The sequence below is a fragment of the Perca flavescens genome, chromosome 2, assembly GCF_004354835.1.
Source record: "Perca flavescens isolate YP-PL-M2 chromosome 2, PFLA_1.0, whole genome shotgun sequence".
In the NCBI taxonomy this organism is placed as follows: domain Eukaryota; kingdom Metazoa; phylum Chordata; class Actinopteri; order Perciformes; family Percidae; genus Perca; species Perca flavescens.
Window position 1 is genome coordinate 26088266 of NC_041332.1, and position 16896 is coordinate 26105161.

Below are 16896 nucleotides of genomic sequence, written 5' to 3' on the forward strand. Positions count from 1 at the left end.
TGTGAAGAACTAATGCACATGTGCATTATAGCCTCTGACCTTTTTGATTTACACATTATAATCTGTTACTTGCACAGCTGAATTAGGTATGTTAATACTATGAAAAGATAGTTTATAGAGTGTAAAACTATTTTTTTTTGGTAATTAGAGGTGAATTGGTGTTAGTCATGTTCTATAGTGTTATGGCGCCACCTTCTGGTGGATGTCAGGAATGTGTTTGAAAATAGAAGTGTGTGTGCCCTGTTGGACCACTGTTGAAATCGCTGCAGTTTTCCAAACAGAAACAAACTGTCCTTTGTTCTGAACCCTGGTCTAGATCAACATTGTGTACGCACTAACATGAACAATTTCAACAGGATGTCGATATTGACTTTTACGGTATCACATTAGGTTATGAATGCACCATTTTCTGTTCATATCCATATACTAATCTGAAAAGTAAGCGGCAAAGCTGCTGAATTTGATGTCTCTTTTGGCTAAAATAACTGATTGGATGGAAAAATGTTGATAGCTGTTTTTGCACCGATTGATACAATTATTTTTTTATCATTGATTTTGATACAGTAACTGATTACCAGAATAATTTGAGGAAATACATTGATTGTATACACTACCGGTCAAAAGTTTGGGGTCACATTCCAATCCATTACAGACAGAATTCCAGCTGAGATCAGTTGCATTGTTTTTTTTAACCAGGGCAGCAGTTTTCAGATTACATTATGTGCTTACATAATTGTAAAAGGGTTCTCGACTGTTGTAGAAAGAAGTGGCTGATGAGCTTTAATGCAATATATACATTGCCCATTATCAGCAACCATTCGTCCAATGTTCCAAAGGCATATTCTGTTTACTAATCTGATATCATTTTAAAAGGCTAACTGAGAAAACATTGGAGAACCCTTTTGCAATTATGTAAGCACATAATGTAATATGAAAACTGCTGCCCTGGTTAAAAAAACAATGCAACTGATCTCAGCTGGTATTCTGTCTATAATGGAGTGGAATGGACATTTCTAAGTGACCCCAAACGTTTGACCGGTAGTGTATATTTGATAGATTATGTTGCTATAATTCAACTTCAGTAACAAAACAAACACTAACTTAAGTGAGGGAGTAGGAGATCTTTAGTATTTCTGCTATGTATAAAACAAATAGTCTCTCAGATTTAGTTCTTAAATGGAGATGCTGATTGTAGTGCTGATATTTGTTGTAGTGATAGATGAGAACAGCGGAGGGAAAGAAATCTTACTGTATAAACAGGAGTTCGGAAAACAGCCACCCACTTGTTTTGCTTATCCTCTTGGATGTGAATGCTGTTTCCCCCTTGACATTACATACCATTCCATTTAGAGCGATGGCAGCCACGATGCAAGTGCCAAAGAAAAGCTGCACTTCCTATTGGGGATAGGAATAATTTAGACAATAACATGGTAGTATGAAATATGACAAAGTGTAATAATGCTGACATATCTTGATCTGAATAGTAAACACGTAATGAAAAGGAGTTTCTAATAACAACTGTTATAATTTGAAAATTTCTGCAAGACAATCAAAGTGTTTACTTTGACAGAAATCTAGTGTTTACACTCATAGTGTTAGTCCAGGTGGAGATTATTTTCAGAGGTGTTTTACATAGATAACATGAAATATTGAAATTGTTCTAAAATGTCTTAACTATTTTAAATGTCTCCTTGGCCTGAAACTGTTTTTTTTGTCTTAATGAAGGTATTATTGGTAATACTCAGGACATTGTGAAACAGCATCAGAGATGGAACCAGAAGCTGAAGACCCAGACAACAATGATAACTTGGTCCCTTGGTCAGGTTCAGATGGTTCCCAGGAACTTTGTGGTTCTTACAATGAAGATGATGCCAGTGATGAAGAGTACCCTTCAGACCCTCTACCTTCCCACATCCCGATGTCCGAGTCCACAGAACGCCTTCAGTCAGAAGACTGGGAGTCTGCAGGTGAGCAACATTCCCTGCCTGAACTTAGCGGAAGTGAAGAGGATATTTCATACCAAGAAGAGGATGACTACCTTAGTGAATCAAGGGAGTCCATTACAGAGTCTCCTCACATCCAACCCTCACCAACATCACAGTCTCCACACCGACAGCGCCCTGAGTCCGAGCCTCACGCTGGCCAGATATCACGGCTGCATTCCCAGTCATCTTCCTCTTCTCTTGGCTGTGCAGCTGATATGACCCTGGCCTTGACCCTGACCACAGAGCAGCCTCTGGGAGCCAGTAATAGGCAGGGCCCAGGGACTAGGAACAGGAGGGTTGAATCATCAGAGGAAGGAGGGAGTAGTGAAGCACCTCCTGCTTCTGTCTTCTTTGGAATTTCAGACGAAGCTGCTGAGCAGGCAGAGAAGTGGAACTCGGAGTCTGACACAGATCTGTGCAGACCGGACAGACATAGGGCAAGGTCCACACGTAAGTATTTATTTTCTAACCTCACTTGTTTAATTCCAGTGGACACATGCAGCTAGTACTGCAAACTGTACAGCATATACTATATGTTTTTGTTAATTTGAATGATTTATGACTTAATAATACATATGATATAATTTTGTCTTTGCTTGATCAAGGCATGAATTTACTTTTGATAATAATCTTAAATTGCATTTTCTGCCTGTAATTATTATTGGTGTTATAAAAAGACTTAATTTAATCGATAAATAACATGTGCAAAGCACTATGGGTGCTAGTTATTTTCATGCAGTAACGTGGGGTCTATTTGAGGTGGACTTACAGGGAGAATTCCCATGGCTTTAATAGTCAGAGCAGGATAAGAATAAATTATGACCATATGATGAGGCTGGCAGAAAAAAAATTGACAGACACCAGCATGTGTCACCCCGGTCTGTCACCTGATCCCTTTTCCAATCGTAAGACTTGAAGGCAATGGAAAGTGAGCTCCTCACTTTTCTTGCCTCATGGACCTCCCTAAGTTAGCTGTAAGTAAATATCATGCTTTTATTAGTGTGCTTGCTTCAGCAGGAGGCAACTTTAATATTTCTCTTAGTTATTCTTGCGCTTGCTTCAAATAATAATACTAATAATAATGGTTGGTTTCACGTTCAAACTAGATCAAATAATTATACTGTTTATTGATCCTCAGTGGGGAAATTACAAATAAGTACTGTATCAAACAAAACCCCCAAATATTAAGACTAATCTGTCAATTATTTGACTTTACTGAGCATTGATCAGTTAAATACTGTAGCTTCTTAAATGTCCACTGTTTAACAAAATATCCAAATTAAATACTGTGTATAAATGTTCATCTTCCTCCCCTCCCTTTTCTTCTCACTGTCCCTCTCTCTTCCTTTTTCTCAGGGCTCAGTCACAACGAGAGCCAATCAGAAAGAAACGTCAAGGAGACCAAGTCCAAATGTAAGCGAATTGCTCGGCTTCTAACAGATGCCCCTAACCCTCAAAATAAGGGAGCCTTGCTGTTTGAAAAACGCCGCCAGAGGGTCAAGAAGTATACACTTGTGAGTTACGGGACTGGTGAGAACAAGCTTGACAGCAAAGACCAAATAGAGGAGGAAACTGAAGTCCGATCAGCTGGTTATAACTTTATTGCAACAAGTGAATCTGAATTAGAAGAGGAGTATTCTGGTTATCACCAGCAGCGAAATTTAAGTCTGAATTGGGAAAGTGTTGGAGAAATGGAAGCACTACCAGAAACAAAAGGAAAGGGTGTCATGATGTTTGCCCAACGCCGCAAACGGATGGATGACATTGTGTCAGAGCATGAAGAACTGAGGAATAAAGGATTACCGGTGGAGACATTAACAGAACCCGAACGTACAGAAGCACAGAATATTTATGACACTGAGGAAATGTACGTGCATTCTGATCAGGCCAACTACATGGATGCAAATCTCAAGCAGCATGTAGAACACCAAGAAAGTCTTCAACAGATGAACCACCTGTCCAATGTGCCAAGACCCTTGGTGCCAAACAGAACTGCGAAGCCTTTCCTTGGATTTCACGTCAGCACAACTACTCCTGCCTTGCCTGGTGGCGTTGTTCCAGTGACAAAGAAGCACGAACCGAGATTTAGAGTACCTGTGCCTATTAACACTTACCCGCAAGTTTGGTCCCCAACTGGAGACATTATAGCCTCAAGAGATGAGCGAATATCTGTGCCAGCGATAAAGACGGGCATCCTACCAGAGTCTAAAAGGAAAGCCGCTATTAAACAGCAATCAATGCTGGCACAAGGATCAGATCTTCACCTTCAAAACAAAGGGGAAAGGAGGTCTTATATTGAGACAGAGGAAGACTGTTTTAGTCTAGGTGCTGAAGCTTGTAACTTTATGCAACCCAAAACAACAAAACTCAAGAATCCCCCTCCAGTTGCCCCTAAACCTACAATTAACCCATCCTGCCCACCTTGGATGGGAAGGAGCCCCTCTGGCGAGCCCTGTATTCCACCAAGAAGTCCGGTTTCACAACCTTCTCACAGTTCTGTTGGGATTCATAGTCAGCATTACTTACAGCAGCAAGATTGGGCGCAGTCTCAACAGATGGGCAACCATTGGGCACCAAATCAAACTCAGGCAACACTTCAAACACCTGCCAATGCCTGGGTTCCTGTCAACTCCTCTTCTCAGCTTCATCTTCAGCCAACCACAAATAGCTGGAGTCAACAGCCGTCACAATCCCCTGTGAGTATGCAGGCCTGCAGTCCTACTTACAGCCCACATCACCCACCTTCACCCTCAAGGAATAAGTTAGACAGTGCTCCAAACTCGGTTGCCTCTTACCCACGACAAGCAGAGAAGTCATACACCTACGCGACAAAAGCATCACAGGCTTCTCCAGAGGGTCAAGTCTCAGGCAGAGGTATTAATCGGGCTGGTGATGGTCCAACCATGGCGGGAAAAGGTGCAGAATTATTTGCCAAAAGACAGTCCCGTATGGAGAAGTTTGTTGTTGATGCTGAAACGGTGCAAGCTAACAAAACAAGATCCCCCTCCCCAACCCTGTCACTCCCTAACTCCTATAGGTATTCTTCCATTGTTCGTGCCCCACCTCCTTTATCATATAATCCCCTTCTTGCTCCTTTCTACCCTCCATCAGCAGCCAAGCAAAACCCTTCCACAAGCCCCAAAATCAAGCCTAAGACCAAAGCGAAACCTAAAGCAGCCCCAAAGCACCTCAACCCCTTAGATATTATGAAACATCAGCCTTATCAGTTGGACGCGTCACTATTCAAGTATAATGCAGTCCCTGAGGCCGAAAGCCCCAGCCCCAAACCAACTCCAGCATCGAAGTTTGAGGTTATCAAAAACCTTAAACATAGATCTGACCCTTCTCATTCTCCTAAGAATGCCTCTGAGCTTGTTGTTCAAAGCAAGGCAGAAGTCCCCGCTAAGTCTCCTGTATCGGTAAGTTCCCAAAATTCTTCTGTGCGCCAAAACACAAGATCAGCTAAGCCTCTTGCAACTGATAAGCACTTGGATGCAAAGCACGCTGTCACACCTGCAGCCCATCAAATAACCAAGAACCAAGCACCAAGCGCCCGACCTGCAAGCACATCCTCGCAGCATTCATCTATTGGTGACAGCATAGCTTCAGCTTATTCTCCTGCATCTCTTATTGCTAGAGGCGCACGTCAAATGGCACCTCGCCCAAAGTTTTCTGCTAAGAAGCCAGTGGTGACAGGCAAACAGTGGAAGCCTGTTGCTACGCTTCATTAGCTCTTGTACTGTATATGGTCATGCTTTGGTGTACTCACCACTGAGACGATAGAACACAATTACGTCTGCAACTTGGTAGCATCTAAAATGTCTTATGAGACAGGTGGTAAAGAAAATGTAGGTCACATCCAAAATATTTTACAGTATGCAGCTATTAGATTATATTTAGCTGGCAATGAAAGGAAAACATGTTGAATGTACAGCAAAGTTAGCCTAAAATTGTAAATCGATAGAACATAAATAAAAATAAAAACAAAAATAAATAATTTAGAACATTATATGTTCTTCCTCAAACTATCATCTTCCTCAAACGTAGGAGGTGCATGTGTGTTTGAAAAAGGAAATGTGAGACTAGATAATGTTGAGTGATTGTCAGGAAGTGCTATTACGTGTGCAATAATGTGTGCAGAGAGCCTTGTTCAACTGAATTGTTTGAATTGTTTTTCATTCTTTAGTTGTTTTTCATATGTAAGAAATAATATTACATGCCTGAAAATGCATTTGTATCTAGTAGTAGTCATCACTGACCCCAAAAACGAAATACAACAAAAATAATACCTTTATTCATTAAATTATTTTCATAATTCTGCCATCTGAGATAACAGTAACTCAATTTTACAATTATAATTATCGAATAGCTTCAATCATTTAGCCAGTCTGTGGAGAAACTGTCTATACACTTTATTTGAATGCATACATTTGCAATTCCTTCAGTCTCATTCCAAACTTTAATGGCAGCACGACTGCAGGTATTCAGGCATTCTGTATCCTTATCCTTGATGTAAAACATGAGTTATCACAGAGATTTGACTATTTATTTACAATGCCAGCAACTCAAAATGAAAAAGAAACAAATGTCTTCTTTGGGTGTATGTCTCTGTCTTTCAAACATATCACTGTTTATTGCACTTCTTGTTCTCAGCACAATCATGCTATTAAATTTCTCTTTCCCTCTACTTGTGTACTTCCTGTGTGTGTGTCATGAGCTTCTATTTTCTTTTCCTGTACTACTGTGTCACTACTTTTTCTAAGTCCCCCATATTTTCTCCATTGTCTCTATCACTGCCTCACACTTTTGCACAGAATTTATTCATATTGACTGCACCTTCAGCAATATCAGTTTTCTAAGATTCACTACTTTGTTGGCTAATTTTTCAACTTATTGCTTATATTAATTTAAAATTGGAATTTGCTGATGCTTAACACGTCACTGACATATACTTGTTTTTTTATAGCATTTCCATCATTTTACTTTTAACTCTGAATGTGAAAGGTTTGGAACTATGATCTCGGCCTCAAAAACATTTTCTGCACACTTTTGTAAGACGTTGCTGACAGTCTATTGAAGAGAACTCCACCCTAAAGCAGGATTTACATATCGCTATTCTAATAATTTTTTGACAGCAAGTATCTACAATCACAGAAAAGTATGTTGTTAAATATTCATAGAAGTATTTTTTTTAAGTACATTTAAAGGCCTGATTCTGCTTAAGTTTGAGTATATACACATAGAAAACACTCCCCCCACACACCAAGATGTCATACAGCCATGTTGTCATATAGCAGTTAGTTGTTCAGCTGATTTAAACCAAAACAAACAATCAACACCAACAGGACTGCAGCTATTTTCTGTGGTGATATGGTTAATAAATGTGATCATACCTTAGCTGTTAAAGGTTGCTACTGTAGGTAGATGAGCAACAAGGAGGTCAAACTAACGCATCCAAACTGCACAAAAGAAAGCTTTGGTTTAGTTGTCAAATTACCCTGAATATTGATCATTCAAACAGTAGTGTTCAAGATTTGAGAAAGAATAGGTTGTGGCTAGAAGCTAAATGAAACTGACATGTGAATTGTATTTTAGAGTGGATTTCCCCAAAAACAAGTGGGCTCAGATATAGTTCCAAGCTAAGTTTGATAATCTTTAAAATCTTTGATGTAGTAACTTTGCCACTGTACTTATCTTTAAGTGTATTAAACCAACACCAGGTAAGTTCTCAAATTCTCATCTTCATTTATTTTCAACATTTGTTAGTGTCTCAAATGTTGCTTTAAGACCTTTACACGGATGTTACTCATACATTTATATCACTCAAACCATTTTATGGGATTTAAAGGAGAGCTCATCAATCCTAGTTAGTCTAGTAACTAGACAATGACTGGTGAAGATGTTTGCACTGTTGGATCCAGGCTTTTCACAAGTTAGAGGCAGGTTGATGTAGCCAAAATCAACATTTCAATTATTCAGAATTGAAAGAAATAGAAAAGGTTCTTAAGATGCAAAAATGACCAATCCTGGTCACAACTATATTATTCACAACTATTTTTAGCAACATTATCATTCAGTTGTTTGAATCCCTAACGTTAGACGTTACGTTAGAACACTAACTTTTAGTCATTTCATTTCAAATAAAACGTGAATAAGATTTAAATTACCATTAATAGTGTCCAGGCTTTCATGTAGCCAGAGGGTGGCAGCAAAGTCTGCAACACTGCTGTCACACCAGTGAAGTAATATGTGCTTTCCTTTCAGGGATTTGGTAGAAGCCGCTCCCTGAGTCTGCCCAAGAGACTGAATTCGATGCCTTCTCCCAGAGTTGGGTCACCTGCGAGCACACTTGGAATCCAGTCTTCATTTTTACCCGCACAGAGGCAAACATCCTTTCAAGAAAAGGTCTACAAGCCACTGTCACCGTGGGATGCGGCATCCAGAAGCCCCATTGGTTCAGTGGATGATGCCTTTGTGTTTCAGAGCCTCCCTTCATCTATTGCCTCTAATGTCAAAGCCACAGCTCACCGCAGATCTCTGCCAGAGCCTCCAGATGAATGGAAGCGCAGGGTGTCTCTTGATCCTGCAGCTGTCAGTATGGGTCGTTATCATGCGGCCCCAGCTTTTCAGGCACCTTTCATGAGCAGGACATTTTCACCTGAGAAACCAGCCTTCTATGGGCCTCCCTTCAGACCTGCCCAGCCTCTGGGGCCTGACAGCAGGGCCAGTATTGGATACATGGGACATGGCTCCAGTCCAACAAAGTACTCTCCCTTGCATAGTGCAGTCCAGAGAAGTTAATACCACTAAGATGAGACAAAGATAAATCTACTTTTATATTAACATACATGACATATGGTGTAAAGCATATTGAACTTGGAATACAAATGTTAATTTGGCCCAAAGAGATGGAATATGTTCGCTCTACTATAATGAACAATGAGGTTGTTGGGACATGGGTTGGTTAAAATTTTTCCAATAGGTCTGAGACTCATGAGAGGCATACTTTAGACAATTTAGTATGTTTGTTTTAAATTGTTGATGGGAGTGATAAAAGTCACTAACTTCATGGTACGAGTGGTCACTTGGTTTGAAAAGCACGACTCACTATTGTGTTGATGATAAGATATAACCTTGCTAAGCATTGATGGGAGAGTTTGCAATCGTGTCTAAGATTCAAAATCATTATGTTTTATTTGTTTCTTTAACAGGCTGATTTAGGACAGAACAGAAGTGGACCACTACAGTCAAGAAAGGTTTTAGCAACGTGTTATGAGAGCTAAAATGAACGTGCAGTAGATGAAAGAAATGTTTGGTACATTGCTTTTTTATAAATGTAGAGTGGCTTTGCTCATTTTTACATTGTTGGTTATAAATATTTAGTGGCAATTTAAGAATCGTATGTGTGGATATTCAGTCATGTATGTTTACTTTAGCTTTAAAGTCAATGTGACTTTGTGATCACTTCTGCACATCTGCATATTTCATACAGCGATAAGTTACCATTACAGATGTTACTCATATTGTTTTAATGTCTTTTCTCTCACAACTATTGCAGTGGCGATGATACGTATATTAAAAGAGTAAACATTTCTAGTAATCTGCAGCACTTTCTAGTGACTGCTTAGTTACATACAGACTATATTCTATTTGCTCTAAGGAAGCTACAGTGCATTTTTAGGAAAGTGTTGCATCTGAATGTTGACCTTATTTGAACTGATAACCTACACGTGATATTTCGAAATAGATTTAAGAGGAATAAATGTTGCATACATGCATGCATACATTCATGACGTACCCCACCTTTAATCATACAATGTGTGGTGTTAAAGTGTAAACAGAACCACAGATTCTACCATTCAATATGACTGATGGAGTAAGGTTTCTTGCCTAATTTGTGGTGGGCTTTTACCCTGTGTTTGATGATTTTCTTGAATAAAATATTATGTTGTTGCACCTTTTAAACACACACTGAAAAATTAAAAGACATAAAAATGCTTTCAGTCTTTAAAGTGTTTTTTGTCATTCTCTGAATGTTTTACATTTCTCCTTTCATTCAAATAATAATAATAATAAATAAATGTATATTAATGTTATAAATTAACATGCAGTTAATACTGGTTCAAAAGAATTGACAGCAACTTCCATAACAAAGATTGTGTCAGGACTCTCTTCAATCATGTACCAACAGTATATTTTACAGTAAATCTTCAGTATGTTTGAAGTATAACAACAGGTTTAGCTTACTGAGTAATGACTTTGATGCTGCTTTATAAAAATCTTTTTTTGGCTGACCACTATCTAGGGATGACAAAATGACAGTAACAAAACTCAATTTGAAGCAATAACGACTTCCCTAACTTGAAGGTAACAGTGCCTCGGAGGTTGCATCCACCCACGGAGACATGCTGACTTTGAAGATTCAACACAAGGAAATAAATATGTCTCTGGAGGGCAGTCCTTGCCTCAAAGAACATAAGTGGGCATGTGTGTGTGTCCATCCTCTCCTCTCTCTCTCTCACTCTCTCTTGTGGCTATCCTTGCCCCATGGTGTTTGAGATTGGTTTTGAGTGTTTGGCAGGTTAAATTTAGCCTATTGATGTAAGCTGCATTCCATTCACAACAGACACAGAGACACACTCACAGTTTGGCTTTAGTGTCCAGGAGTGTGAAGATCAGGGAAGATCAAACTACCTACTGTAGGTTGACCCCTGAGCCTCCGCGTCTCCCCTTCAAGGATACAGGTCGCACACTAGGGACACCATCACAGGTACGGACAAACCGTCGTCAGGGTGTACTTTGTGAATTTGTGGTTTATTTAAATTATGTTGAAGTTACGTTAGAACATTCGAGAAAGTCACTGTATTGTGATAACATAAATTTGGCTTGGATTTCCTATGAATTATAGGAGTCACTTTCTTATGACTTTATGGAAACGCAACATTTGACAGCAAATGAGTTAATCAGATACATTTTCTATCTTTAGAATTATATTGCTTTGCTTTCTCTTTAGTTTGCATGGAAATATTTTAAAAAGTGTCACAAATATAACAGCTGCAAAGTCAGCAAATGCGCTCAATTGAGTTATTGAAGTGTTGTACCATGTATCCTCCTGCATTTGACAACAAAGAAAAGTGAAAAAAATATGCGATTGCACCGGCCACTGCAAAAATAGGAAAGTTATTTTGGATATTATGTTTGACATGTGTTATGTCCAGCTACGTAACACATACACACTTAGGACACAATAGTCACCCTTGACCTTAACACAGGTGATTTATCTTGTGACAGCATTAAAGGGAGATACCACTAATATTTGCTCAGATACTCAAATGTTGGTCCGGTGACAAGGCCAGATTTAAGAATTACGTCTGGTACCGATGCAAGTACAATGGGGCTTTAGGGTTATGCAACACATTATAATCTATTAAATGTAACCTCTACGAAGAGATTATTATAACATGACAAATATCGCAGATTTATTCAATGGGGTGCCTTCCAAATCATCTTCAAATTCCAATAGATGCTGACAGCAAGACATACTTTATAGACTCAAACAACTATGTACATTGTGCTAGTATATTATGTTACAGAAAAGAATAGGGCAATTTCTCTGAGTATACTAAATTGTATTCCGTCCTTCTCACCTTCTCAATATTGTCTGTTTAATATTGACGATAATACATCACTGATTTAAGTTTTTGTCCCCTGAAAACTTGATGACTTTACATTTGCACACCAGACAGCCAACTCTGTGTTTAGCTGTAACCTGTCAATGTATGGGCTAGCACTGCATCGATGTTCTATTGGGTCATAGTATTCAGATTTAAACTACTTCTTTATGACTTTGACAGAACAATAGGCTACATCATGTCTCCTGTATGTGTTTTCAGAAGCGTGTGTTTCCAATCTTGCCAAAGCCACAATGTCACAATTCTGTACAATGCCTACTGGAGAGAGGAAGAAGCGTGCAGCAGCTATTTGCCGAGAGGTCCATGGTACCAATGGTATGATGTTAGAGCAGACAAGCACTGCTGCAAGAGAATATCCACTGTGATCTGGGTTCAAAATGTCAAGGCTACTTGCCATAAATAAGCTAATGGGCTGATTTACTACCTATGGAGACTAATCCTTTGTCGTCCTTTTCAAAAGTCTATTTCTGGAGAGGGGAGGGAAGTTGTGAGGGCCAACTGTGTGTAGCTGTTGGATAACGTGAAGGTTTATGACAGCTGGGGTACATACCGTCTGTAGTGGTGGATGAGGAAGCATCATGTCTATCCAAAACTAATTCTCAAGTACAATGATAACTCATTTTCCATGACAGGGCTTTTAATAATGGAACATTAGAATTTTGTGACACCTTTGATATCATTTATGGACCCCCTTTAAACTTATTCATCAGAGTATATTTATACAGTGTGTATTTATATTGTGAATCCAGCACTTTCCAGCCCGATTAACCACTGTCCAACTGTAGACTTTTTTATAAGATGGCCTATAAATGAGGTTAAAAGGCCATGTTAAGGCGCTGACCTTTACGGTCTATATTGGGCTTTTGTAGTGTGTGTTGCCAAACAAATGTGCAATTAATGAAATTATCATGAATGACACACACTATAAACTTTGGGACTCCCGAGACAGTTTGAGACTTTTGCCCGTTGTTGGCAACCCAATAACATGGTTATCCTTTTTTAGAAAAAATACCTTGACTGATTGATACATGTGAGCATAAGTACAGTACATGTTTCAGTTTTTAAAAATATTGTTAGCTTACCATTATTTAATATGCAACAATTAATACACTGATTGACTGATTGATTGACTAATTTATTTATTGATTGATTGATTGATTGATTGATTGATTGATTGATTGATTGATTAATGATTGTCTACTAAAGCTGCATGTCATACAGATTGTTTTCTTTCTCTTTATATTCATCTGTATATGTTTTTTTCTCAACAGGGGACGTAATGGATCTCGGAAAGAAGCTCAGCATTCCTAAAGACATTATGTTGGAGGAGTTATCATTGCTTTCCAACAGAGGTTCCCGGCTTTTCAAAATGCGCCAGAGGAGATCTGAAAAATATACATTTGAAAGTATCCAAAATGAGGCAAATGCACAGCTGAATGTAAGTCAACTTGTATGTGTTATTCAGTCACTTACTTTAACTCCACTACATTTCCTAAATAAAATGTCAACTTTTACTCTACTGCATTTCCCCTAAGCATCTTAGTTACTCGTTACTACAAAATAAAATCAGAAGAAATTTGTTACACTGGAAAAAAGCAAGTTTGGTGAATCATTGCCAAACTAAAGAAGAAGAGGAGGAAGCACAATGACTGATAGTGTCATGGAAGCACCTGGTGCAGGCTCTGCCGCCATGGTAACAGACAATAACCACCTCGACGTGGTGATGAAGATAACGTTACACACCTTTGGCCATAAAGTTCATAATCAAAGTTTTTTTTACTTTTACTTCTAATACTTAAGTACATTTAATATCAGAAAATTACTTTTGATAGACTTTTACTCAAGTAATATTCTAAAAGGAGACTTTAACTTGTACCAAAGTCATTTTCTGGTAAGATACTACTCAAGTATTGCTTTCAAGTACTTTGTACAATACTGGTCACTTCATAAGTTTGAATGACTGGATTTAATGAACGCTTCCATACTGTCTTCTTGTGCTGTCTACATGAAAACTTGTAAAATTGTATTGTATTGTGTAATACTCATTAAGTAAATTTATCACGAAATATGCTCTCTCGAAAAAGTGTTACACAACACATTGATGATTACAGAGACTTGTGCCTTGTGCCTTTTACTGTACATTGTTCAGCCAAATTTTGTGAGAGGCTGCTCAGGTACTTTGTTGGAGGAGGAACAGTACCTGTTGTTCCTTTATCTGTGTGTGTGTGTGTGTGTGTGTGTGTGTGTGTGTGTGTGTGTGTGTGTGTGTGTGTGTGTGTGGAAGACAAGAGCAGCTACACATGTGCCAGCTTTACGCTTTGTTACTCAATTGATAACCAATACTCAATACATGTACTGTACTCTATTCTGTATTGCAGAATGATATTTTATCTAAGAATATACACACTGTGGAAATTAAAGTGGATGCACCAGCTGATGGAAATACTGCTAATCCAGAAATCACTGTTTCAGGTAATTATGCTGTTCAGCTAGTGAGGCTGTTTATGTTGAATCCTATATGGAGCATAAATGTATAGCGTTAGTCAAGATTCATACATTTCAAAAAATCTGTCATAATCATGAGTTCAAATAAATTAGCACTGTGAAGATTTGGTTATTGAAAATCATTCCTACTGTATATGTTCCACTGACAAACTGTTAAGCTGTTGTGCTGCACAGTCAAATAATTGACTGATTATGTAATGCTGTCATAATAATGACAACTGGTATCATGCAGTCATAACAGCTGGTCTTGTTTAATGGCAACTAACTTGAGTAGTTTGACACCATGTATGTTACTTTGATTCATTATACAACCTGAACAGCTTTTTTTGTTTTAAATATAATTTGATTATATTATATTTTAATAAGCCAACAGAGTCCTGTACTTATTCTTAAATGCTCCAGTAGGGTGTCATCCCATGTCGACACATTATATGATGAGTGCACACTTCAGCTATGTGCTATTTTAGGGCCTCAGATCTCAATGACAGACAACTCAGTCTGCCTGTGTGAGTGCAAAAGCAAAGTCTCTATTCATAATCCTATCCACTCTAAAACGTTAGCCCCCCCCCTCCACAAAAAAAAAACGAGGCTAATAGAAACAGCTCAGCATTAACCCGTAAACTGCAAACCAAACTGTCAGATCATTATGTTGCAATGTTGGGACAATCCTTCACAATATGATCTCATTGGGGTTCTCTGTTTTTGTTTGCTCCTCGATAGACACGACTGCAGAGAACGCCACAGCTATGCCCAAGTCCTACCACTCCCCATGGGATCAGGCAATCCTCAGTGACCCTGACCTCGCAGAAACTCTCAAACTGACAATGTCAGCACCAGACCGACAACCAGACCTTCCTGAGTACAAAAGCTTTAACCGGTGAGAAAACTACAAGCACATTTTAGTGAATTAGTACTGAACACTATAACGAGGAACCATTCACACTTGATGTCAATTTCAGGGTTGCCACTCCTTTTGGTGGCTTTGACAAAGCTCCCAGAGGAATCACATTCAAGCTCCCCGAGGTGGACCTGAACCCACCCATGTATCCAGATCTGCAGGAGCCGGGGATAAAGCGACCCACTTTCAACAGGACGGCCCAGGGGTGGATATCTGAGGGCACCCATCTTATCCTACCCACTGTTATCCTGGAGCCCAACAAAATTCCAGAGTCTGATGACCTGTAGATGGTCTTACTGTATATTATGTGGCAACAAAACAGTCGTTTAGTAGCGCAGTCACAATCCCCCATTTAATTGACAGAAAATGTCAACTAGTTTGTTTGGTTTAAACCTAAACTGTATTCAAAGAAAACCATGTAAATAGCAAAATGAATGTGCTATACATAACTCAAGAAGTCAGAGTTTCCACTGATACTGAAAGCAAAACTGTAAATGTTAATGAATATGAATTGATGAATATGTAATGTAAATAAAGAATGCTTAAAACTTATTTATTAATGAAACACAACTGGAACAAATAAACGTATGATGTGCATTGCTATTGATTTATCATCATATATAAAGATCCAATCTAAATAACTCTAAACAAAAAAAAGCAAGCAAATGTTGAATATGCAGAATAAATGTAAATCGATATATATGGATTTGTAGAAATAAAACAACAGAGAGAGCTCTCTTTTATAACTCTGATTTATTGTTGACTGCTGAAGAAGAAGAAATTATTTCACATTGCAAGTAGGAAACATTTTATCTTGAGGGACTATCAGAGGTCACATCAATCTGGGAGGAAGACTGAGAAACCTGGACTTTGACCTGAGATGGCATTGAGCTGATTAATGAAAAACACAGCATAATCATGGACTCGGAAATTTTGCATTTCATAACTGTACAAGCAATAAACACATACCCCACAGATCAATACAAAATCGATATAGACAGTGAGGGGAATAACACTAAAGAAAAAATTTAAATGATTGTTCTGTATTGTTTCTTGTCACAGATGCATTAAAACGTGTAAGTTTACAGCAACACAACCTGCAAAATACAATGAATGTGTGAGTGCAAAATACTGTGTATGAGTGCAACGTCTGTGAGTGACATTTTGGTGTTAAGCTCACTGTGATTCTGATCAGTGGGAACTCATGAGCAACTTACTAACTGCATGACTATCATTTCTCCAAAACCTCAGCAATCCAAAGAATTTAAATTTCCATTCACACTGAATGGTTTGTGAGTCAGATGTGCAAAAGGGATTTGACTATTTCAGCTGTTTCATTTCTGTCATGATAAGAAATGTCCATTGTATCATTTTAAATGAATTAATACAGTAGCTGTGCATTTTTTGAATGTTTCTCACTCACTCCCAAAAATAATGAGCTACTAAATTGTTTGAGAACTGTGAGAAAGTCTAGGAGGTTGACAAGGTTTTACCATAACTTGTATCACAGCAATACATGTAGCAGGGTTATTTTCATGGTAGAGTATGTGTATAGCGACCAGTATATCTAACACAGACCTCAACATGTAAATCCTGTTTTATACAGAAGGTGTACTGTCAATTGGAGGCAGTTTTTCTGTGATAAAAGTCTAAATACCTGATAATAATAGAACTAACTGAACTAAAACTACTTGATAAAGTCTATCTGTCCTTGTAGCCACTGATTTATAGTTGCTGGGACTCTATTAAAGTCACTTTTGGCTGAACTACTATATTCTGGAAACTGAAAAAAAAGAACAAAACACATACAAAAAAA

At 38.4% G+C, this 16896-nt stretch overlaps 2 protein-coding genes across 2 annotated transcripts; both read left to right on the plus strand.

Annotated features, from left to right (window-relative positions):
* The first annotated feature begins 1768 nt into the window (after positions 1-1768).
* synpo2b (synaptopodin 2b) lies at positions 1769-9983 on the plus strand. The gene is made up of 3 exons (XM_028589335.1): positions 1769-2435; positions 3342-4681; positions 8250-9983. Exons 1-3 carry the CDS (start codon positions 1769-1771, stop codon positions 8784-8786), a joined length of 2544 nt encoding a protein of 847 aa, XP_028445136.1. The 3' UTR covers positions 8787-9983.
* A 545-nt stretch (positions 9984-10528) lies between these two features.
* On the plus strand, positions 10529-15424 carry myoz2b (myozenin 2b). Its single transcript, XM_028602782.1, has 6 exons — positions 10529-10755; positions 11879-11992; positions 12949-13115; positions 14056-14149; positions 14903-15059; positions 15142-15424. The coding sequence occupies exons 2-6, from the start codon at positions 11911-11913 to the stop codon at positions 15365-15367; spliced, it is 726 nt and encodes a 241-aa protein (XP_028458583.1). The 5' UTR covers positions 10529-10755; positions 11879-11910; the 3' UTR covers positions 15368-15424.
* The last annotated feature ends 1472 nt before the right edge of the window (positions 15425-16896 follow it).